The 23,189-nt window shown below is 37.1% G+C and overlaps 3 protein-coding genes across 3 annotated transcripts in view; 1 reads left to right on the top strand and 2 right to left on the bottom strand.

Moving 5' to 3' along the window:
• The window catches only part of mrps6 (mitochondrial ribosomal protein S6), a 34,123-nt gene extending 17,634 nt beyond the window's left edge, over positions 1-16,489 (bottom strand). Inside the window, exon 1 of the mRNA XM_034011564.2 lies at positions 16,351-16,489. Coding sequence (XP_033867455.2) covers positions 16,351-16,395 — 45 coding nt within the window. The 5' untranslated portion in view covers positions 16,396-16,489. The remainder of the gene's footprint in view (positions 1-16,350) is intronic.
• Positions 4,564-16,484, bottom strand: slc5a3b (solute carrier family 5 member 3b). Its single transcript, XM_034011563.3, has 2 exons — positions 16,351-16,484; positions 4,564-10,351 (listed from the first exon to the last, which is right to left on the bottom strand). Exon 2 carries the CDS (start codon positions 10,082-10,084, stop codon positions 7,943-7,945), a length of 2,142 nt encoding a protein of 713 aa, XP_033867454.2. The 5' UTR covers positions 10,085-10,351; positions 16,351-16,484; the 3' UTR covers positions 4,564-7,942.
• Positions 16,490-18,766: 2,277 nt separating the features above from the next.
• Positions 18,767-22,952, top strand: atp5po (ATP synthase peripheral stalk subunit OSCP). The gene is made up of 7 exons (XM_034011247.2): positions 18,767-18,897; positions 19,768-19,818; positions 20,240-20,350; positions 21,081-21,210; positions 21,665-21,777; positions 22,160-22,246; positions 22,725-22,952. Exons 1-7 carry the CDS (start codon positions 18,871-18,873, stop codon positions 22,833-22,835), a joined length of 630 nt encoding a protein of 209 aa, XP_033867138.1. The 5' UTR covers positions 18,767-18,870; the 3' UTR covers positions 22,836-22,952.
• The last annotated feature ends 237 nt before the right edge of the window (positions 22,953-23,189 follow it).

Here is a 23,189-nt window from a genome sequence, read left to right as displayed (position 1 = left end):
AGTGTGGAGTAGTGGTTAGGGCTTTGGACTCTTGACCGGAGGGTTGTGGGTTCAATCCCAGGTGGGGACACTGCTGCTGTACCCTTGACCAAGGTACTTTACCTAGATTGCTCCAGTAAAAACCCAACTGTATAAATGGGTAATTGTGTGTAAAAATAATGTGATATCTTGTAACAATTGTAAGTTGCCCTGGATAAGGGTGTCTGCTAAGAAATAAATAATAACAATAATAATAATTTGTAGCAAATTAGCTTTATACTGGGCTTGTTTGTAGCCAAATCTCTCATAGGGAGCTCAAAGCGACCCACAAACACATATGAGTGAGTCTCAACGGGACTGATGGACCACCCTGTAGTGTATGACCTATCCTTAGGAGTGCAGAAAATAGAAACCATGGTCACAGCGCTGCATTAGTGCATAATCGTAGAACTGTAGAAAAACAACATAGGCTATGTAATAACCACAGACAGATGGACATACTGATGATGTTTCTCATATTTTTATGTGGCACAAATGCAGCTCCACAAAATCGGGAGACTATATTTGTCCCGCCATAATAAATTATAAAGTGCAACGCCAATCACATTCAATATAAAAGATGCAAAGCAAGTCTGCAAAACATGAAAGTGCCTAATTTTGGTTTAAAACTGGAAAATGAATGGTTACCATGCACAGACATGATGGAAAATACTGTTGTGCAAAAAACTTTTGTGCAAACTCCAATAGTCACATCACACTTTTCATGGAGTAAAGTTATGCAGTAAACCTGTAATATATAGTAACAGCAAACTGTTGTAGACTTTTGTGCTTTGTTGCTTTGTCTGTCAAACATGTTCTAGAGATCATACTGAGATTTAAAAAATAAAAAATTGGTGCACAGAAATATATATTTTTGGTAACTTTACAACTATCAGATGTGCAAGACGTTGTTGAAAATATGCTTTAGTAAATGTAATTTTACGTTATTGCAATGTGCCAATACAAGCTGAACCATTTGGGAACTGCTGTGTTTTATTAAAATAATATTTCATAACGTATTTGATATGTGTTAGGCATTTAAATCAACGTGGGTTTTATTTCACAGGGAGATCACTGAGGTCACTCATCACTGTAATTTTTTCCTCATAGCTCTCAGTCTCAGATCAGGTGACACAGGTTGAAACATCATTAGAGAAAATAGTGGGTTATAGCAAAGATACAGCTCTCCTTTCTTGTAAAGGAAATGTAAACGGTTCTGTATTTTGACATTTCTGTTATGGGGGGGCTAGCGGTAAATTGTGTACGTTTCAAACTGAAATCTTATTCAGGAATATATTTCCATTCGGTACAAAAAATACTATTAACTAAAAGGCTCAAAACCATAGATTGTGTGCGTCCCTTGTTAGTAGCTGCCAGTCTGTTTTTCATTCAATAGTTTTCTTGACAGTTTTTGTAGATTCAGTAAAAACTTGGATTCAGTGCACCCTTAACAGAAAGGCAACTACAGTAAGGCCACATGCTTAAAATAAAAATAATTATTACAAACCTTAATTTAATTAAAAAAATGTAAATATTTCAAATTTCGTGGGATTTTAACAGGATTAATCATAAAGGTCAGGTTATCCTCATGGGGGATAATCATCCTTGTCTTCCGCCTCACTGATTCTCTGCTTGAGTCACACTACTACAGTCACCAGATCCTTCCCTTATTTTTAGAATAATTTCAAAGTAGCAAATACTTTGTCAATTTAACAGACATTTGCTAAGTCTGAAATGAAGACCAGATCCAGTATACAGCTGGCCAAGGTAATTATGACAGGGATGTGCTATCCCTACCTGGATCGGCAGTTAATAATGGTTTGATTTGGAAAATTGAAAAAGGAGACAGGCAGACAGATTCACTTTTTTTAGTAGTTAAGTGCAAACCTTAGAGGCTTTTCTCTATTTTTAATTCTACCCGGTCAAGACAGACATTCTTTTTAGCTGCCTTATTTTCACTCGACTCATCCTTCCAGCGGTTACTTTTTGCCACGCAACAAGTTGTTTTGAATGCAGGGGTTTGGTGCTGTACACACCAATCAATTTTAGTAGCTATAGGTTGTCAGCAATTCAGACAAACAACAGTTCCAAGCAGGTATTTTACATAGAAAGTAAATGGAGCAGAAAGATAAATCAAGTAATTAATCAAGTGTACTGAAAGCTTTCAACACTACTGTAAAATGAGTGATTTTCCATGTCTGCTTTTCCCATCTTTATTTAGATTCTCAAAGCTTTGCATGTTTTCTCGTATGGTGTACGGTGGGTAGAAGAGAGAGGTATATATATTTTAATAATAATTAGAACCTACTCCTACATTTTCCTACAGGACCTAACCTGAAGTCAAAACAAATGTTGTGGTTCCAGCAATGGTGTGGAAAAAAACAGGTAGAGTAGGTCGGGTCAAAACATTTTCTGAAAACAGAATATAACTGCTTAAATGGGAATTGTACTCAAAATAAGAAGGCTCTCTAAATGCTCTGTATGCATAAAAAATGCACCAATTTTGTTAAAAAGTCAAGTGCCAGTATTTCAATTTTTTTTATCAGCTTTCTGGGTCAGCTGGAAATGCAGGCCGTCACCATATTGGATCCTTTCTGGCGCCACTGTTACGTCATATCGTTGACAGACACCCACACCAGTGAACGCCGGCCAGGTGAATTATGTCAGAATGCAAAGCGTTCGGGTGCAAAAATAGCAAAAGGAAAAACAGTAACAAAAAGTATTTTTGTGTGCCTCAGCCTTTAAACCAATAAAGGGGGGGCATAACAAAACAATGGCTACATTATACAGGAACGGGACATCCGCTCAGTAGAATACTATCTGTGACTATAGAGCGAGTCAACGACAGGACGTCACACAAAGAGCAACGGAAGATAGCTCCAATACATTCAATGTTAATTTGTTTTAATGGTTTTTATACGATATACTGCTCAAGGAGAGGCTGAAAATGCGTCAAAAGTTTTAGTTAACATGTTTTCTATTGAAATGGTTATATATTCATTTGCATTACAGTTCCCCTTTAACTGTAATATAGCTTTAAAAGCCTTCTGCTATAATTGTAATCTAGTTTCAAATCTCGCAAGTGGAGTCTCCAATAGAAATGTAGAATTTGCTGCCACTCAGTAGTTGGGGCGGGTTCAAAGTATTCAGAACGAATCAATGATCGATACATGTCAGGAAGGAGGGATATTGCCCAACTGAATGGAAAGGTAGTAGTTGTTCTTTATTTTTATTTTTTTTAAATGGGAAAGGGATGAAGTCAACATGAATTGAGTAATACACGGATTACATATTTTTTTTTTTTTTGGCATCGGGAGTGTTTTATTGGTTAAAACCAAAAAACAATAATATGCACCGATGTTTGCAATTACCGTAATGTTTTTCACTTTGTATACCATATTCTTCAAAGTAGGTTATCGTTTGTCAAATGCTGTCGCTTCGTTGGCAAGATCCAATGCACCCGATCTCCACCCCGATTTTAGATCCTGTAGCCCGTGTGTATTCAAGTGGATCAGTTTAAGGTAAATCGCGAGGAGTCTGATGTCTACATCACTGTCCTGCGTGTTTGTGAAAGGTTATTAAAGACATTTAAAACAATTTTTTTTTTTTTTTTTAAATAAAATCCAGAGTTGTGGCTTACAGACTTCCCAAACAATATTCTTTATTTCTAGAGGGTGTTCAAGAGTTTGGCATTTAAGAGGCAGCTGGTACACCATGGGGAGTGTATGTTTGACATTGTCCAGTTTGGTGACAGCTAAAACAAGGCCGTCAGGCCCTAAGAAACAATATGAAATTGTACACCGTCATTAAAACTGTTGCATCAAACTCAGTGTGAACTTGTGCAAATAAAATATTGAATACTGTATAACATCTCAAACTGGGATCACAAAAATAAAAAATACATACGTTGTAAATGCTTTATTTTACCGGTATACAATTTTGCAGGCATAACCCAGAAAAACACTTTAAAAAAAACTAACAATGATGTAGAGTGACAAGGTCACCATTGGTTAAAGGGGCAAGGTTTAGGGAGCACACACAATTCTGAATGGTAAAAGGGGGCGGGCTGGGGGAGGATACTCGTTCCTGATTGGCAAACACCAAAAGGTGTCATTGAACGGCGATATGCTACACTGCTGTATACTACTAGAGTGGCTGTACTGAAATACATAGAGAAGTGTTCTAAGCAATATCATGATTTCATAGGTCTCACAAAAATCTTAAACAAAGACATTACAGTGTGCAAGTCAAATAAAATAAGTGTACTTCTACTGCCTCTACTTGACTACACGCGGTTCAGTTTTGTTGGCAGATGGAAGGCCAATGTAATTTATTATATACAAGCTACAAATCAGGAGCATGGCACAGCAGGGCATTGTTTTGTGATTGATGTGAAAACGTTGTGTTTGTATGAACATGAAGACGCATTTCAGTGATCTAAACTAATAGAGTAGCATAAATATGATATCATATGTTTGACACAAGCTATTTGTATATTTTAGTACCATTTCCAGAAAGAAAAAATTCAATCCAACAGTTGGCAAATATTTTAATATACAATCTGTATTAATAAAGAAAACACACACACACAATGTCTAACAGTAACACAGTTTACTGTGTGTAGTCTACATTAAAGTAATAAAGAATACCGTTACACCCTTCTATTGATTCCCAATAAAACCAGAAATTCAAACTATTTAAAAAGAATGAAACCAGTCACACAGTTTAAAAGGAACAGATTTATGTTGGGTGGGTTGATATTGGAGAGCAACATTAACACCACCTTAATTTAGATCAAAAGGCGCAAATATCTTGTTTAAAGAAGCAACACATGGTAAACAGAAACTCAAAGAATCAAAACCCTTGCAGGAGTGGAAACACCCTAAGAATACACAGGGGGAAAGTGCTATAAAAACTGTTTGTAGAACCTGAAGCAACCCAGACCCAGGGGGGTGGGAGTGAAAACATGGCTCCCAATGGAGACTTGAATATACTCCAACTGTTGCTTAAAAGCCAGTTCTGTTAATCTGGACTATTTGGAAACAATGAACCCTGCTCAATATTCCATCGATTATGTTTAATAAAGTATCTGTCACTCAAACCATATGAATTGCGATTAGACTTTATTAATAAATATGTTTAGAGAATAAATGTTGCAGCAAGACAATTGTTCAAATAACCCACATTCTTTACAATATTGATCCAGGACCAGATGTAAAAGACTGAAAAAACACACACACTTATTATATTATATACATATGAAAAGTTTTAAATCACATATTTAATGGATACAATTACTGATGCCATTACTATTACCATCCAAAATAAAACACCCCAGCATAAAAACCCTGTTTTCCTATTTCTGGACTGTCTTTAGTTTTATATGTATTTACAATCCAGCATTTGTTGTTAAATTGTTTGAACCAACTGTCCAAAAATCATAATTGGAGTTTATTACTCACCTTACTGCACTTAGAATGATCAGTTTTCTTTACTCAAACTAATGTTTTTCATTGCTATTTAAATAATAAATAATTTTAATTCTTATTAATAACTTGAAATTACCAAAATAAAACATCTGAGTAACGGTTATATCCTCCATAACTGTAAATAGTTAAAATAAATGTGGTTATTTAAATAAAAGAAAGCTACAATGTTAATGGGTCTGCAGTCGGTAGCTATCCAACAGCACTGGTTATAGTATTGTACTTTGCTTGATTCATGGGTTTGCAGCGATCCTGAATTTCCAAAAGGAGTACTGTCGAAACTGACAGGTCTCATTTGTTGTTGTATTGTTGTCTGTAGCAGAAAAACGACTAGTGTATTTTGAGAAGTGAATGCATGTTTAGCACACAGATGGTACAGCAGACTCAGTAAAAGGGCAGAGAAAACAAACAGTCTTCTCAAATTTAAATCACATGGAATAATGCTCAAGGACATCAGTCAAGTATCCATGTGCAGTAAACTCCTTAAATTCTCCCAAGATAAAATAAACAAACATTGTGGCTGATGGAGGAACACCATACAAAAAACAAATGGAGTGGGGCAATCAATGTGAAAGGGCAGATGGGATTGTACTTCAGTTTTTGAATGAAACATCACTGTACAGTGTTTGGAAAGAACTTCTGTAGCTCAATTAGAATGTTAATTATTAATACATCTGTAATAAAATAAGTTGCAATTGGTCAGTTTTACAAGGACCCAAAAGTTACCAAATTTAGTTTCTGATGCTGACAATCTTTGACTGGTGCTGCACCAATAAGAGCATTTATTCTATAGAAGTCTTGACCTGGCCGTGGATTCTGAAGAACACAAGCTGAGGGCAAGAACATTGGAACTGCACACTACACAAAAATAAATACATCCATCAAATCAATATCATCTCATGACAAAATTCAGGTTCTGAATTAAAAAAAATAAACTCATGTTACAATGTTGTTGCCAGCCCGTTGCGACATCACACCTGAAAAGTCACATGGTCATCTAGAAATCAGACACTTGGGCTGTGTAGATACTCAGAACATCTGAGGAATTCCCTTTAACATGCTTGCAACACAGTTATTTAATGAAGCCTGTTAAATTCAAAAGTAAAATTTCCCTCAACTACGCAACTGAGTACCAATCAATGGCAATAACCTTCTGCATTGAGTGATTTACAAGCTGGTTTGATTCCCTCAGAAAATCCAAGTCTCTATACAGCTCCATCAGGACACTGCCTTCAAGAAATCTAAGATACAGCTACACTGCATGTGCCGGAACAGAATTACTCAACGACTGAAAACATCATATAAAAGTGAAGAGGGAATGGTGCCACATTAAAACTGAAATATTACCTTTGAAATATAAAATTGTTGATCCATAACTTGAGCAGAGTAGTACAAACTGAATAAAATATGTAAAAAGGTGATTGTAATTTGTGACATCTTGTCTCCAGAAGGATATGAGATAATCCACCCTTTTACACTTTGTTCTAAATTATATCTATTCAGTAACTCCACCAGACGACACAACTGCTTGTTGTCTTCTCTTGACAGAGCAGGGTGCATTTAGATAAAAGCATCAAGGACAGTGCACATCTACAAACTGCTCACAAAGTTAAAATGCACCTTCAGGAAGAACTACAAAACAATTTGCACAGCAACAAATAAGCCTACATGACATCCCAATAATATTGTAAACCAGTTTTCATTTTTTGGCAACAGTATTTTAACAGGAGCCAGACAATGCCCACCCCCTCTCTCTTTTACAGTGCTTTTTTAGATTAAGTTGTATGCTTATTTGTAGACAATTGCAGCTTTAAGTATGTGGCAAAAAGTGGAAACAACTTAAGATCAACTTTAACAGCTTAGTGCGGAGACTGCCAACACTTTCATTGTACACACGTCAGGTTTTGGAATTTTCTGAAAGTTGGTTTTGGTTCAATTTGGAAAAATCATAACCGTTGCACAGGGTAAGTTAGTTAAAGGAGTACAAATCACAAACATTGCAGCAAAGTGTTTTACCCAATAATGGAGCAATGCCCTTAATGTAACGCCAATGGGCAAGCATGGCCTATAAAATCGAATCTGGTACTAATTATGTATTGGACACAACAATGGTCCCCAGAATTGTACGAAATTTTAGTGCAAGAAATTAAGAGATTCTCATAATGTATTGCTTTAAGCAAAGTTCGAGCTATGAGCAAAGTTAGTTAATTTTTTGGTCATTCGTTCAAATTGTCTTCTTCGTTAAGTCTACGGGACAGCCCTACTGTGCAAAGGTTTACAAATAGTTGTATTATTCACTATAGCACACACTATGGCAATTCGAATATATGCAAACTGCAATGTTAAACAAAGTTTATGCTTACTCTTATAAATATACTGTAAATATTACAGACCTCAGCAGCTTGTAAATAGAAATCTTTTTTAGGATGACAAGAGGACTACAAAGAGAAACAAACAAACAGAAATACCCCCAAAGAGCACACCACAAAAAGCATTATATTTAGCAATAGTTTGATTTTTGGAGGCTCATAAAGCATTTCCAGACATCGAGCCTCTTCTTCTACCGGGTCTCTGGGAGAAGTCTTGGTAGACTGGCCTTTCAAACCACAGAACCAGTAGACCACTTTCCAGCATGTGCTGGTTCTCTCAGGTTTCTCATCCTCTTCATAGGCTCGGCTCATGAGACTTGCCTGCCCATTCCCAGAATGTTCCATGGGGGTCTGAACCTCAGATGGACAGGGAGTCAAACAGTCAGGGGTGGTGGAATCCTGCAAGACCAGAAGCTTAACATCAGTGCCATCAACGATCTTCTCTCTGTACAATCCATTGGGCAGCTCTTTGTGCTCCAATGTCTCGTTGCTGTCAACAGGGTTCTTGACAGTAAACTTGTAGGATTCTTCCTTGTGATGGGCAAGCTTCACATCCCTGTTCCAAACTCCCCAGATAGTGGTGGTCCGGATCTGCTCTTTTGTAGGGGGTGGGGTGAGGAGACTCACAACCACTGTAATGATTCCGGTGATCCAGAATAAGCAGGCTGCCACGTACATGTAGTGAATATACTTGATGAAGGCCGGTCTGTTGTCTTGTTGGTCACAGTCAGGGGCTTGGTAAACAAAAACCAAGATTAACCTTATGCTCCCTAAAAGGAAACCAGTCATCCCTCCGACAAACGCCCCAGTCTCATTGCAGCGCTTCCAGAAGACTCCTAACAGGAACAGAGCCGCTATAGGTGGAGTGAGATAGCCTGAAACCTCCTGAATATAGAGGTACATCTGGCCACCCTGCATATGCACAATGACTGGAACCCATGCTATGCTGATAGCCACCATGAAAGCCATAAATAGACGTCCGACAATCATAAGCTCTCTGGAAGTAGAACTTTTCCTAAACATCTTGTAGATATCTAGAGTAAAGATGGTGCTGGCACTGTTGAATATGGAATCCAAGTCACTCATTAAGGCTGCAATCATCACAGCCATCATCAAACCACGAAGGCCTACAGGAAGAATGTTCATCACCAGGCGAGGATAAGCAATGTTGGAGCAACCTGCCCGACTACCACAGACCTCCATGCAGTGCTCTGGGCTGATGCACACAATTTCATTAGTGTAAAGTATTCTTGAAATCATCCCAGGGATCACAATGATAAACATTGGAAGGACCTTTAGGACACCCGCCATTAAGGTCGACCCTTTGGCGTGAGCGATGTTCTTTGCTGCAAGTACCCTCTGGACGATGACCTGGTCAGCACACCAGTACCAAACTGAAGCCGGGGTTTGGCCAAACAGGAATCCAGGCCAGGGGATGTCCTCATCAGTGGGTTCACGCAACATTCTTAGTGCGTCCGGCTTTGGATGAATGTGACAGCTGTTGGTGTAGCTGAAATTGTAGGCAGCCAAAATTGCAGTCACATTTGGAGTGGCCTGCATGTACTTGGTCTTGACTCCCTCAAGCCCCCCAACCTCGACAAGGCTGATGACCATGAGGATGAGGGCTCCAACAACCATCAAAAAAGCCTGTAGAGTGTCTGTGTAGATTACAGCCACCAGCCCCCCAGTAACAGTCAGCAAGGCTGTTATGCCAATTAACAGAATTACAGACAGGTACAAGTTCCATCCCACTGACTCTTGGATGAACAGCGCTCCAGCATAAAGGGCCACAGAAAGTTTGGTAAAAATGTATACCAATAAAGACAGAGCAGCAAAATAGATTTTTATTCTTTTCCCACCATAACGCTTGGATAGGTATTCTGGCATGGTATAGACCCCTGACCTGATGTAGACAGGGATAAATACCCATCCCAAAAGTTGCAGAAGCAAAAGTGAATTGAATTCCCAAGCTCCTACTGCAAACCCACTTGCTGCTCCAGATCCTGCAAGCCCAATGAAATGTTCACTGCCAATGTTACTGACAAATAAGGAGGCCCCAATAACAAACCAAGTCATGGACCGTCCTGCCAGAAAGTACCCACTCACAGAGCTTCTGTTGGACTTCCACATGGCGAAGAAACCAATGCACACCACAAGCACAAAGTACAGTGCCACAACGGCAATGTCTGCGGCTTCCATTGAAGGCCTCATTATTTTTCTAAATACTAAGTCAGTCTTACAACAAAATCCAGTGTGTTCAAAACTAAAAACACAGTATTGAGTTCATGCAGGTCAAACACTTTGTCCTTTGGTTTGCTGTCTAGGAAACTGTAGGATCCCAGGTAGGTAAAAAAAAATAAAATTTCCGTTGTCCAATTTATGTTAATGATAATCCAAGGCCATTTACTGGGATGGTGTACAGGAGAAATTCTTACAGTAGTTGCAGTTGACAGTCTAGTAAAGCCTAGTGTTTTATTCCTGCAAGACAGCAAAGACAAAAAGACAAATGATATTAGATTTAGTCCTTCATTCTGAACGCAAGGATACGATGGCAGTCCAGTAAAATTAAATAAAAAGCAAGGTGAAGGTTTACGTTGAACTGCACGCACAACACACACCAGGCAAACCTTCACAATTTCACTACTACAGCGGAAAAATAATAATTAGCAGTTTTCTATGATAGCATTACTTACACATTGTTTATGTTGTGAACTTTTCTTTCATTTCTTATCCCATTTTAAAACAATTTAAAAAGGCCCAACTTTAACTTCCTATAAAACAAGTATATCATATTCGTCCCTCTATAAACCGATGGACCTCGGATACCAAATGAAACTGATCAATGCACATTTTATTATGGGTCTAAAACAGTATAACTCCGCTCCCAATTCTTATATACATGCAGTACTGTATTTGTTTTAGACACACTGCTGTATCTGAATTTGTTCATTTATAAATTCCCCCCCATGTTAATAAAGCAACTAGAATGCAGTAGAACAACTGCGCTATGATATTTTCACATCCAATGGAACCAATTACATTGGATATGTCAGGTTCTACAGGATGTCACTACATTTTTAAAAAACACATTGAACTAGACTAAAGATTCCTTTATTACAGCAACTTATGACAGATGGGGATTTTCTGAAAATAGCCATAGCCTTTCCCTGCATCAGTATGATTCACCATCATGTTGGCCTCAATGATTCAAATAGAGTGGCAAGTCAGATTAAGAACAGATGATTAACTTAACTACCTACAACTGTCAATTGTGTAACGATGAATCACGATACGATACACTTTCATGTATATCGTGATAGAAGCTTGAAATGAGTAGCTTACAAAACAGACAAAAACGTGAAATAAATTACTTAATAAAGTTAAACAATTTAGAGAAAAAACGAAACTTAGATAAAAACATTATTAATAACAATAATAGGCCCAAACAACAAGATTTTTTCTTTATTACACTGCTAGCAAGCAGGGAATACTAACACTTTCCTTGTAGTGTGTGTATATTTTATTATATATATATTATATATATATTATATATATATATATATATATATATATATACACACACACACACACACACAGCTCTGGAAAAAATTGAGACCACTGCAAAATTATCAGTTTCTCTGGTTTTACTATTTATAGGTATGTGTTTGGGTAAAATGAACATTTATGTTTTATTCTATAAACTACTGACAACATTTCTCCCAAATTCCAAATAAGAATAGTGTCATTTAGAGCATTTATTTGCAGAAAATGACAACTGGTCAAAATAACAAAAAAGATGCAGTGTTGTCAGACCTCGAATAATGCAAAGAAAATAAGTTCATATTCATTTTTAAACACCACAATACTAATGTTTTAACTTAGGAAGAGTTCAGAAATCAATATTTGGTGGAATAACCCTGATTTTCAAGCACAGCTTTGGCATGCTCTCCACCAGTCTTTCACATTGATGTTGGGTGACTTTATGCCACTCCTGGCGCAAAAATTCAAGCAGCTCGGCTTTGTTTGATGGCTTGTGACCATCCATCTTCCTCTTGATCACATTCCAGAGGTTTTCAATGGGGTTCAGGTCTGGAGATTGGGCTGGCCATGACAGGGTCTTGATCTGGTGGTCCTCCATCCACACCTTGATTGACCTGGCTGTGTGGCATGGAGCATTGTCCTGCTGGAAAAACCAATCCTCAGAGTTGGGGAACATTGTCAGAGCAGAAGGAAGCAAGTTTTCTTCCAGGACAACCTTGTACTTGGCTTGATTCATGCCAAAGCTGCCAGATTCCAGTCTTGCTGAAGCACCCCCAGATCATCACCGATCCTCCACCACATTTCACAGTGGGTGCGAGACACTGTGGCTTGTAGGCCACTCCAGGTCTCCGTCTAACCATTAGACGACCAGGTGTTGGGCAAAGCTGAAAACTGGACTCATCTGGGGGTGCTTCAGCAAGGCTGGAATCGGGCAGATTTGTCTTTGTGAAGGCCACATGAATAAAGCCAAGTACAAGGTTGTCCTGGTCTTCGAGGTCTGACAACACTGCATCTTTTTTGTTATTTTGACCAGTTGTCATTTTCTGCAAATAAATGCTCTAAATGACAATATTTTTATTTGGAATTTGGGAGAAATGTTGTCAGTAGTTTATAGAATAGAACAAAAATGTTCATTTTACCCAAACACATACCTATAAATAGTAAAACCAGAGAAACTGATAATTTTGCAGTGGTCTCAATTTTTTCCAGAGCTGTATGTATATATAAAAAAGAAAAAAAAATGGGAGTTCTCATCTTTATTCTGGACAAGGGAGTAGTGCACAGTGGAAAATTCCCAATTTTCACAGTTTGCCAGAATCTAAGGGGGTGGATTTGCCAAAACAAAACAAAAAAAAAAACAAAAAAAAATATATATTGAAATTTGCTTACTAGAGTATAATAGGAATGCTTTTTGCACTCTATCAAAATACAAGCAGTTCATATTTCAGATGCTTAGAAATACTGCACACAAGATCACACTTGGATGGTGAAATTGTCTGTCTAATGACACAAAGCGCACAGCTGCCAGGTCATGCTTGGTGTGGTTTAGGACTGGACAATAGTCCTGCTTTTTTCTAACACTAAATCCATTCATTATACTGACGTGGCTTACATATTTCCTATCTGAAAGATGATTTTGTATGCAAGTCTTACTTTGCAATAATTTATTAACTTCCAACACTCAAACCCCCCCCATATCAGTTTAAATGGTTGTTGAAAGACCTAAGATTTACAGAATAATCAGTAGGTGTCCTTTGACTTCTTTTTTTTTTTTATACAATTTCTAGGATTGAGCTCACGTGCACACTATTGCACAATAATTGCAAAGCAGCATACAGTACCTCATAAAATGTTGCACTCTTACCTATACAAGGGCTTTTCACACGGGGTGGTCCCGGGGTGCCTCAGCCCCGAGTTCAGCCCTGCATGCATTCACATTTGCCATGCTCTACAATTCTTGGGTTAAGATTCGCCCCGGGGTTGGACGTGACTGTTTCACACTGCATATTTCCAACCCGTGTCAAACATAGTGGCAGAAGTAAATATCCAACATGGCTCCCGACATGGCTTTCATTTTTTTATTATTATTTTGTGAAGGAGGGCTTGTGTATATCAAGCTCAGAGGAGGCGCTGGCAACGTGTGCTCCGTGCAAGACGTAACCTTTTCAGGTTACTACAGCAACAATCACAATCCCGGATGCTACTTTTAAGTCGATTTTTGCTCCATCCAGCTGCCGCTGGATATTTTCATTTGCACAAAGACTGAGCAGCTCCCGGACCTCATCATCGCTCCATCACACTTTTGCCATTTATTTATTTATTTTGACAACTGTGCGCAGATCTGTGAACCTTGCCCATTAACAGGGGGACACTGCTGTTGTACCCTTGAGCAAGGTACTTTACCTAGATTGCTCCAGTAATAACCCAACTGTATAAATGGGTAATTGTATGTAAAAATAATGTGATATCTGTAAAATAATGTATAATGTGATATGTTGTAACAATTGTAAGTCGCCCTGGATAAGGGTGTCTGCTAAGAAATAAATAATAATAACGTTTGTTTTTGGCTACTGTCATGCAAGTTTTCAACCCAAGGCGAGTGTAACCCTGTTGCATTCACATTTAATTTTTCAACCCGAAGTGTACGAGAGGTGAAAGTAACAAAAAAATAAATGAATGACAATTCATTAATTGTTAAATTTAAGCAAGTGTTGAATATTAGCATCAAATAATAAATGCTAGCATTAAATGTTAAATTTGATCAGCAAATAAAATTCAACATCAAATATGTTGACGGCATATGGCAGCTACCGTAGTTCAGTTTGAAAATCAAAGCCTCTCATTGGCTGAACAGGTTACAAGGAGGAACACCGATCTCCCTGATGTGGAAGGGGTGGGAATGGGCGGGTAAGATGCGATTGATTGACAGTTTGCAAGTGCAAACATCGAATGGATAAAAACCACATCGAATGGATAAAAGGCACATTCAATGTATAAAGCTCATATTTAATGTTTGATGCTAATTTTTAACATTAGACTGTTGCATTTAACATTCAATACTTGCATTTAATATTCGATGGCAGTATTTAACATTCAATACTTGCATTTAATATTCAATGCTGAATTCATTATTTGATGTTCAAATTTAATAATTGATGTTAATTTTACATTTGACACATGAATTTAATACTAGTATTTATTATTAGATGCTAAAATTCAACATTCGATACTTAATTCATTAAATGTTAAAATTTAAGCATCATTAATTATTTAATTTGTTACTTTGTGTGCTTCCTCCTGGGTTGAAAATTCTCAACCCTACTTTCTCTGTCAGGGATGAGTTCACCCCAGTAAAACAGCTTTGTCTTGGGTTGAAACGGGCAATGTGAAAGCGCTTGCTGTTCGAAATGGCCAGTGTGAAAAGCCCTATAGATTGCATCAATTTGATTTACTAAATTCATACTTAATATTCAGAAGTACTAAAGACACCATTTTCTAAACTTGCACACAGGAAAGTAATTGCATGTATTTTTTTTTATACATGCATTACTTTTTTTTTTTTGCACAATAGTTTAAAACAAGCATATTCAACTTCATTCTGGTGAAAAGTTTAAAAATGTCCAAAAATATGTGTTCGCATCAAGTAGTCTTGCATCTGAAGAGTATTGCATGGTTACAGTAGCTAAGCCTACCAGTATTATTCAAATCTAAAACGTCCCTCACACCACACTACTTGAACTCTTACAATAATAAAAGGGTTATTATATTAGATTTGAAATGCATTTGGAATCTTTCGTTTTAAAGCATCTCCACAAAGCATGTTTACTGTTCGGCAGCTTGGCTACAGCGTAATTGAAAATGTATTATTATTATTATTATTATTATTATTATTATTATTATTATTATTATTATTATTAATACCGATAGGTGCATCCCTAGTATGTAACGTACTGCAAATGGATTCATTATTTATTATTAAACTTGGAATTTTAATGTATTTAAACACCGGAAACATACAATAAAATTAATTTCCCTCAGCACTACTGTTTGGAAAAAAAGAAAAGAAAAGAACGCAGCGCCCTCGTGCCTTTGTGGACAATACCACCAAAATAGTAAAGAAACTTCTAGAAGGTTTTTTTTTTGTTTTTTTTTTTTTAAATTATCATTTCGTAATGCTATAATGTTTCTAACGGTCTATGTATTGCTATCTGTTGCATTTATGTTGCCTCTTGGCCAGGTCGGCATTTAAATGAGAACTTGCTCTCGATGTCTTTACCTGGTTAAATAAAGTTTTGAATTGAATTGAAGCCGAAGGACGAATTAATAGCTAGTGGCTATCTGGTTGTCACTTCTTGGAAAGAACAAAGCAACCCAAATTGATTTTTATGATACATTATAATTAATGTATTTAAGAGGTTAAAAGGAGTTAGTTGATGCTTTCGACAGCTCAGAAAATGCAACAAGGTCAAATATTACAAATAGCAACTACGATGGTTGAGAATACCAACGCTCTCATCACAACACCGCAATAACGATTATTGTGTACTAGTAGTAAATATTACTAGCTTACCTATGGAAGGAGACGTAAAGCCCTCTGTTTTGACAGCCGACAGATCATTCGAGATAGTGTATGGGACTCGTTAAGTTGAATTGTAAAAATGTACTGTAAAGAACTACCCAGGTTTCATTACAACACGTGTGTTTCTCCAAATTAAATGATGAACCACACGTTGATTAATTGCTTCCAAGTAACTTTTACATTTCCCGAGATAAATAATTCAAGTCACTACTTAGAATTCCATACAAATACACACACAACCACGCTTATCACATGATGTACTGTTAATTAAGTAATAATATTACAAATACTATAATAATTATAAAGGTAATGTTTTTAAGACAAAATAATCAAACAAAACTAAAGTCCTTTCACTTACCCTTTGCATCGTTTTGAGTATCAAAGCTAGCTCGTATCTAGGCATATCCGTAACTACTAGTAAAAAACTAGAATATTGCTTGCTTAAATAAACAAATAACACAAACAGTTCCTAGGTACACGTTTCAGTTCCTGCTACCAGTTTCCGTGTAATCGTAAGCAAGGCTACTATCCTTCGCATTAACCCGCTCTGGAAGGACAAACCTCTCAGCGCAGCCGCAAACTACGCTACATGCGTCGCTTTTTATAAAGCGCACGGAACCGCAATCTCCTCCCTTTCTCCTCCCATTGAGGGCAAGTCTTCAGAAGAGTGTCATTTGTAGTCAGCCTACATGCAAATTATTGGCGCATGATGAGTTTATTTTTTTCCTCCATGACCATCGTGTCTGCCAAAAAGTGTTTTTGCACCGTACAGTACATCCGTAATTCTTGTAACAAGAACCTGTTGCTGAGCAACCTTCATATATCTTAACTCTAGGTCTAACAAACACTGATCTTCCTAAACAAATACTGTAAAACATTTAAAATATCAAATCAATACGTTTATACAGTATAGTACACATTATTACAACTGCAGCGTTTTTCGGGGTTTAAATTATTTAGCTTCAATAAAATTGTATATTAAACTTGGATATTAAACTATTAAATTGTTCTCCAAAATCTTTCAGTGTCTAGTTATCTATTTAGTTGCAAAAGCAAACATCAAGATAGACACACAGCCTACAAGGCTATATGTAGCTAAGGTTGTTAACTTACTCCAAGTTGAATGTCTTTCTGTTTCTGTCTACAGACAGTGTCCTTCAGTGCTGTAATAATTGTCCTTTTGTTTATAAAAACATGTTTTTGCTGCACATTTCTAAACCATAGACAACATAAACTAATGCTTACTGGAATAACATTTTTATACATTTATATGAAATGTATGAAATTGAACCGGACATTTCGAGACAGGACAACGATTAATCCGTATCTGTTTCTAAATTAAATCGCGGTTATTTAACAACGAGTGAAACTTTTATTAAGAATTCTTTCCAGTATTCATTTATAGTCTACATTACAATGTTATTAGTACATAATAAATTACTGTAATACATGTGCTGCAATTAACAACACATTTTGAATACTGTTTCAGAGCTGTTGTTGTATTATATGTATTTGTGTAATGTAATTATATACCAGTAATGTATTATGTACTATTGTAACATTATAATGTATACGCTGTAAATGAACACTGGAAAGCATTCTCAACAGCCTTAACATATATGGCTGTGTGTAGGCTTTGTGTATATCTTTCATTTTTGCTTTTACAACTAAATAGATAAATTAACTAGACATTGCAAGATTTGGAGAATAATTTAATAGTTTGATATCCAAGTTTAAAAATACAATTTTATTGAAGCTAAATTAATTAAACACCGAAAAATCCTGCGCGTATCTGCCTATTGGCAGACCGATAAGTATCCAGATAGCAGAGCGAAATCTCGTTCGACTGCACTACCGTTGTGGGTCTAGTTCTATGTATGTCTATGTTTGGCACAACACCGATCAATCTTATCCGCTCCTAGTTGGTTCTAAACAAGCAGGCGAGTCAGGCAAAAGGCATTAGCGAGTTTTAAAACCTCTGTAAATTAAATTGTAATAAGTCTTTTATATATATATATATACAAATCAAATAAGAGTAAACAGCATGGTCTAGTGTTGTGCTGCAGATTGCAACCACCATTCAGAAACGTTCTGAGAAAGAGAAAATTGCAGTTTCGTTTGTCGATTTTTATGTATTGCTGGTCCCAAAATGGCAAGACACGCCGGTTTGTAGGAAACTATCCAAATAATAGGCTGCAAATAAAAAAATAAACACCACAATTTGTGTAGACATGTCATTTTATCATGTTCATTGTTATTGTTATATTACTGTCTACTAGAGAACGAAGCACAACTGTTAAAATGCACTGCAGAACAATAAATTGGTGTCAACTAGTCCACGTATATTCTTGTTTTAAAAAATAAATTTTAAATCGTTTATATATTGTAAATTATAATAAAATCCGAGCGTGAATTTAGCGAGAAACTTGCCTCGACGTAGGTTTGAAACTTTTTTGGTTTTTAAGACACCAAGTGTACCATCATACACGAATGACTGTTAATCCCCTGATTTGAAAGATTTTTCTCCACGTTGTAATTAGTTTTTTAAAAAGTCAATGCAGAACACAATAAGAGCGCCACATTATTTAAAACCGCGAAGCAACACTAAAGGAAGTGTTTGTGACGAAACCACTAAAGACCCGTATTACAGTCCATAAGAACATTCTAGAAGTGTTTCTGGAAATGTGGTGTTTGAATTCGCCAGGGGGAGCCATCTATTTTTTTTTCTCTACCAGAGGATGGCACTACATTTCCAGTGAGCGCTCACGTCGGTGGACATGCGCGCTAGTAGCAAAAACTACAATGCCCAGAGCACCGTGCTTCCGCTTCAAGACATCCGTCCATGCGCCGAAAGTTTGACCTACAGTAGTAGGATAAGATGGCATCGGCAGGATTTGGAAAGCAGGTAGGACATTGGATAACAAATGTATTATCTTCCCATAAACCGTTCTTTAGTCAAACTGGCTTCCTTTATCTGTTATTCATGAGGGCAGCTGCATGACCAGATTTTAAACATGACGATTGAGCCTTGATAAGCCCCTTGCATGTCTTTTCAAGGCTAACGCTATTCTGAATTGGGGCCTTGTGTGTGAACTTGACAGTTCTGTTTCGCACAGAACAATCTGTTTCTATATACATCCACCATTTGTGTATGAATCACGTTACAGTACCGACCTGGCTTGTGTAGGTATTTCCTACAACTTAACTGTAATTTACGGTAAAGAATACCTGTAGTTGGCGCCTTGGAAGTAAAATACATACTTACTGTAACGTGGTCATTGTTAAACTACTGTAGGTGTTTCTTGTTTGCACTTTGTTGCTTGAATACACTAAAATGTAGTCTCTCAGTGGTGTTCAGTTTACCGTGCCATTAACAATTCCTGTAGCGTAGAGTATCATAATGTATATCTTGGACTAGCGGTGACACATCAAGGGCAAATTTCAATAGTTTCTTCCCATAGACAAGTCGTAAGTATCAAACCTGTACCATGAGTTGGGAACACGAAATATTAAGCCCAGGGGACACAGTAACTGTCTTATTTGTATTGGTTTTCAAAGTTATACAGTAATGCATGTTTCCACTATTGCATGACATGTTTAAGTGCGTCCAATAATACCTTGACCTGCTACTTCAGCATGTACAGCAGTGCATATTGTGTTCAGTGATACATCCTACTAAATGTTGTATACAAGACAAAAAATTGTCTTAAAAATCTAAGCAAATCCTAACGGGTTTCTGTTCACTATTAATGTGTTTGTCTTTTTGTTTGTTTAGGTGCGCCACTTCAGCACTACTGTGATTAAACCCGTTTCAAAGCTTATACAGGTAAGATTATGCCTGACTTGACCGTTGTACCACAGTGGTAAAATTGGGAAGCACTTTTCCATTTTGATAAAACAATGCATTAATATTTGTTTTTAGAAGTTGGTTTTGGTCAGGTGTCAAGTCCTATTTTACTGTTGGTTGTAATGTCTGTAATTCCTTGCCAGGAGATATATTCCTCACATACCTTGTCTATGGAGGTTAGATATGCATGGGTGATCTGACATAATTTAGAAAAGTTTATGGAACTATTTCTATGTATTTCCCCAACTGTGTATGATTTGAGTACATCAGTTGACTTGACCCTGGAGCAAATTCAGTTTTCCTTGCTACTTGTCACCCAAGAACAAACAAGGACTCACTATGAAATGGCTTCAGACTGTGTGCTGGATTATGTTCTAGCTTTAATGTGTTTGTCTCACAGCCTCCTATTCAGGTGTATGGAGTGGAGGGCCGCTATGCCACTGCTTTGTACTCTGCTGCCTCTAAGCAGAAGAACTTGGACCAGGTGGAGAAGGAGCTAGGTCGTGTCAAGGTAAGTAACTGCATTTCTCATTCTCTGGTACTTTGGTAAAAGTTATCTTGGATGTGTGCTTAATGCTATCAATTATACTTAAAGTAATTTTAAAATATTATGCACATGGCAATTGGGTCTCCTCAATGCAACTGAATGCCTTGCTATTCTGGGAATTGCTCTCCATTCAGCTTTAACCTGTAACTACTATCCATGGGTCCTGTGGACCCAGAGCACTTTTTAAAATGTCCAGTGCTCTTTTGCAACATGCAGCCCTTCGCTGTACCCTGCTCTACAGTTTCATGTCCAGTCAGGGCCAGTTGCATGGTGGTGTTCTTGCTGGGCTGGCTACTTGTTTCTGCACAAGTGGGTATTTGGTTCCAGGGTTCGGATAACATGGAGGAAGAGGTTAAGGTTATGCCAAGCAAGTATTTTGACAAATATTATGGAGTTTACATCCATGTTTTTGAAGTAATAATAATAGCAATGCATGTGCTAAAATTTTACATTTTCCTACTGGATAACGTGTATGGTAATATCTACTTCAATAGTGATGTTTTTAATCTGTTTGCTTTGAAGCTATTTTCTCAAATCTAAATGGTAATTGTGGAACTTGCTCTCCTCCACATACATTTAAAAGGTTTTTTAAACATTACCAATAAGCTGCAAGGTTAACGCGTATGAAAAAGAAACATCCACGAGCAGTGCATGGTTAGAGCAAGGGCTAACTGAATGGCATCTTTTTTTGCAGAGTTTAATGAAAGATCCCAAGATGACTACTGTATTTATGAACCCCCACATCAAGCGCAGTATTAAGCAGAAGACTGTCAACGATGTTATGATAAAAGAGAAACTCTCTCCTATCACAATCAACTTTATCAGTAAGTGTTTAATTGTCCTGGTTAGGTGATCCTCAAAAATCAGTTTTGTATTTAAAATAAACATTTTAAATAGAACATTTATTAGTTTGTGGTTCTAGTAAGTACAACACACAAGTATTATTTCCATCCCTGTTGTCTTTTTAGAAGGCTATAGTTACTGTGCCAGTACCACAAAGTACACTACTCTAAACAATGAAAGGCATATTCAGAGATATATCGAAATAATACAACAGCCCTGTAGAGTCAATTTAATGCAACACAATTATCGGTGAGATATCAGGTGACCATAATATGCAAATATCTGACGTTAGTTTTGGCTGGGTAAGAGGGTTCCAGTTGTTCATCCTCCATACCTTCCTTAGTTTAAACACCACAATATAAATGCAGGTCTGGAAACCCCCTTGACTTTTTGGATTAGTGCAGAACAAGCTGGTGAATCTGTCTCTCTCCCCAGACCTGTTGGCTGAGAACGGGCGCCTGTCTTTTACCCCTAGTGTCATTTCTGCCTTTGGCAAGATGATGAGTGCCCATCGTGGGGAGGTTCTGTGCTCCGTCACTACAGCCCAGGTATATTTATTAAAGTAGTTGAACTAAGATGAAGCCATTTCTATCATAAGGATCTGATAAGGAAATGTATTCTGATGGAAAAAGGGAATTTGATTATTAAATATTTGATTTAGAATGTATCTAGAAATTGGGGCAGTAAAGTAAAGTATTTTTTTAATTTTTTTTTTTTTTTTTAATTTTTATTTGTTTTGCTCCTCCGGTATTATTCAAAGAATGTAATTTTTAGCTGTTTCATAGTTTGACACTGCAGTGCAGGCACCACTCCAGCAGTTCACTACTTCAAATACATTCCCCTACACCGTTTACAGTATAATCCCTTTTTGAATTAATTCACTGTCTTCATTAAACAACTTTGCCTATTAAACTTTTACTTTAAATCCAGCCACTGGATGAGGCAAGTCTCGCTGAACTGAAAAATGCTTTGAATGGCTTCCTGCAGAAGGGGGAGACTCTGCAACTAGAGACCAAGGTATGTACTGTGTATATTTATTCCATGTGATTGTTAATCAGATGGGATATGCTGTTTGAAACTGTCTTGATAGCATTAGTTAATAACACCCAATTTGATTAGAAAGTAGAAAAGGGGGATTTTAGGCAGCCTAATGTACTACCTGGTTTACTCTCTATAATAAAAGTTTGTATTCTGTTTTGTCACCTTGTCTGTGAATAACCTTGTATCCCTTTCCTGGTTGCCATGCATTCTGAAAACATTTACTGTGAAGGAAATGCAGAATTTACTACCTTTTGAAATCTACATTGTTATAGAACTATACAGCAATGCTGTATTGATAAATGCAGGCTTTGTCACTGGCTAATAAATTGTCTCTAATGATGTCTTCCTAAATGTACCAAATGTTTAAACCTTACATGTTTACTGTTCTATGTGTGTGTTTTAGTGTTTTGTAGATGCTATATCCTTATTTATTTGACTTCTTTTCTGTCCACAGTCTGACCCGTCTATCCTCGGTGGAATGATTGTTAGTATTGGAGACAAGTACGTTGACATGTCTACCAAAACCAAGATTCAGAAGCTGACCAAAATTATGAGGGAGACTTAGTTTTATGGATTGAGTTCAAATTTGCCCATTCACGTTTATTCCTGTCTACTCTGACAGTAAAAAGAAATGTCAAACCTGTTGTAAGGAAAATAATAAAATGTTCTAAAAATATAAAAATGGTATTCCTGCTGTCCATTTTTTTCCTTTGACTGTATCCTGACAATCTTTTATGTGAAGACTTTTTTTGTGTCGTGGCTTACAATTGCTGTACTGATTTCAAAACTGTTATTCCTGTAAAATCAAAGGCAGTGACTTGCCCTTCCTGAATTAAAAGAAAGCCAAGGGTCAGTGTTTGACTTTACCAAACCATAAATCTTCATAAGCATTTGTGCCATTCAGCTGATTTCTGAGTTG

This window comes from Acipenser ruthenus, chromosome 8 (genome assembly GCF_902713425.1).
Source record: "Acipenser ruthenus chromosome 8, fAciRut3.2 maternal haplotype, whole genome shotgun sequence".
NCBI lineage: Eukaryota > Metazoa > Chordata > Actinopteri > Acipenseriformes > Acipenseridae > Acipenser > Acipenser ruthenus.
This window is presented reverse-complemented; position numbering and strand designations above follow the sequence as displayed.

Coding starts and splice junctions, on each gene's coding strand:
- slc5a3b (XM_034011563.3), bottom strand. CDS start 10,084: ATGAGGCCTTCAATGGAAGCCGCAGACATTGCCGTTGTGGCACTGTAC.
- atp5po (XM_034011247.2), top strand. CDS start 18,871: ATGGCATCGGCAGGATTTGGAAAGCAG. Junction 18,898..19,767: donor CGGCAGGATTTGGAAAGCAG/GTAGGACATTGG, acceptor TTGTTTGTTTAG/GTGCGCCACTTCAGCACTAC. Junction 22,247..22,724: donor CTCTGCAACTAGAGACCAAG/GTATGTACTGTG, acceptor TTCTGTCCACAG/TCTGACCCGTCTATCCTCGG.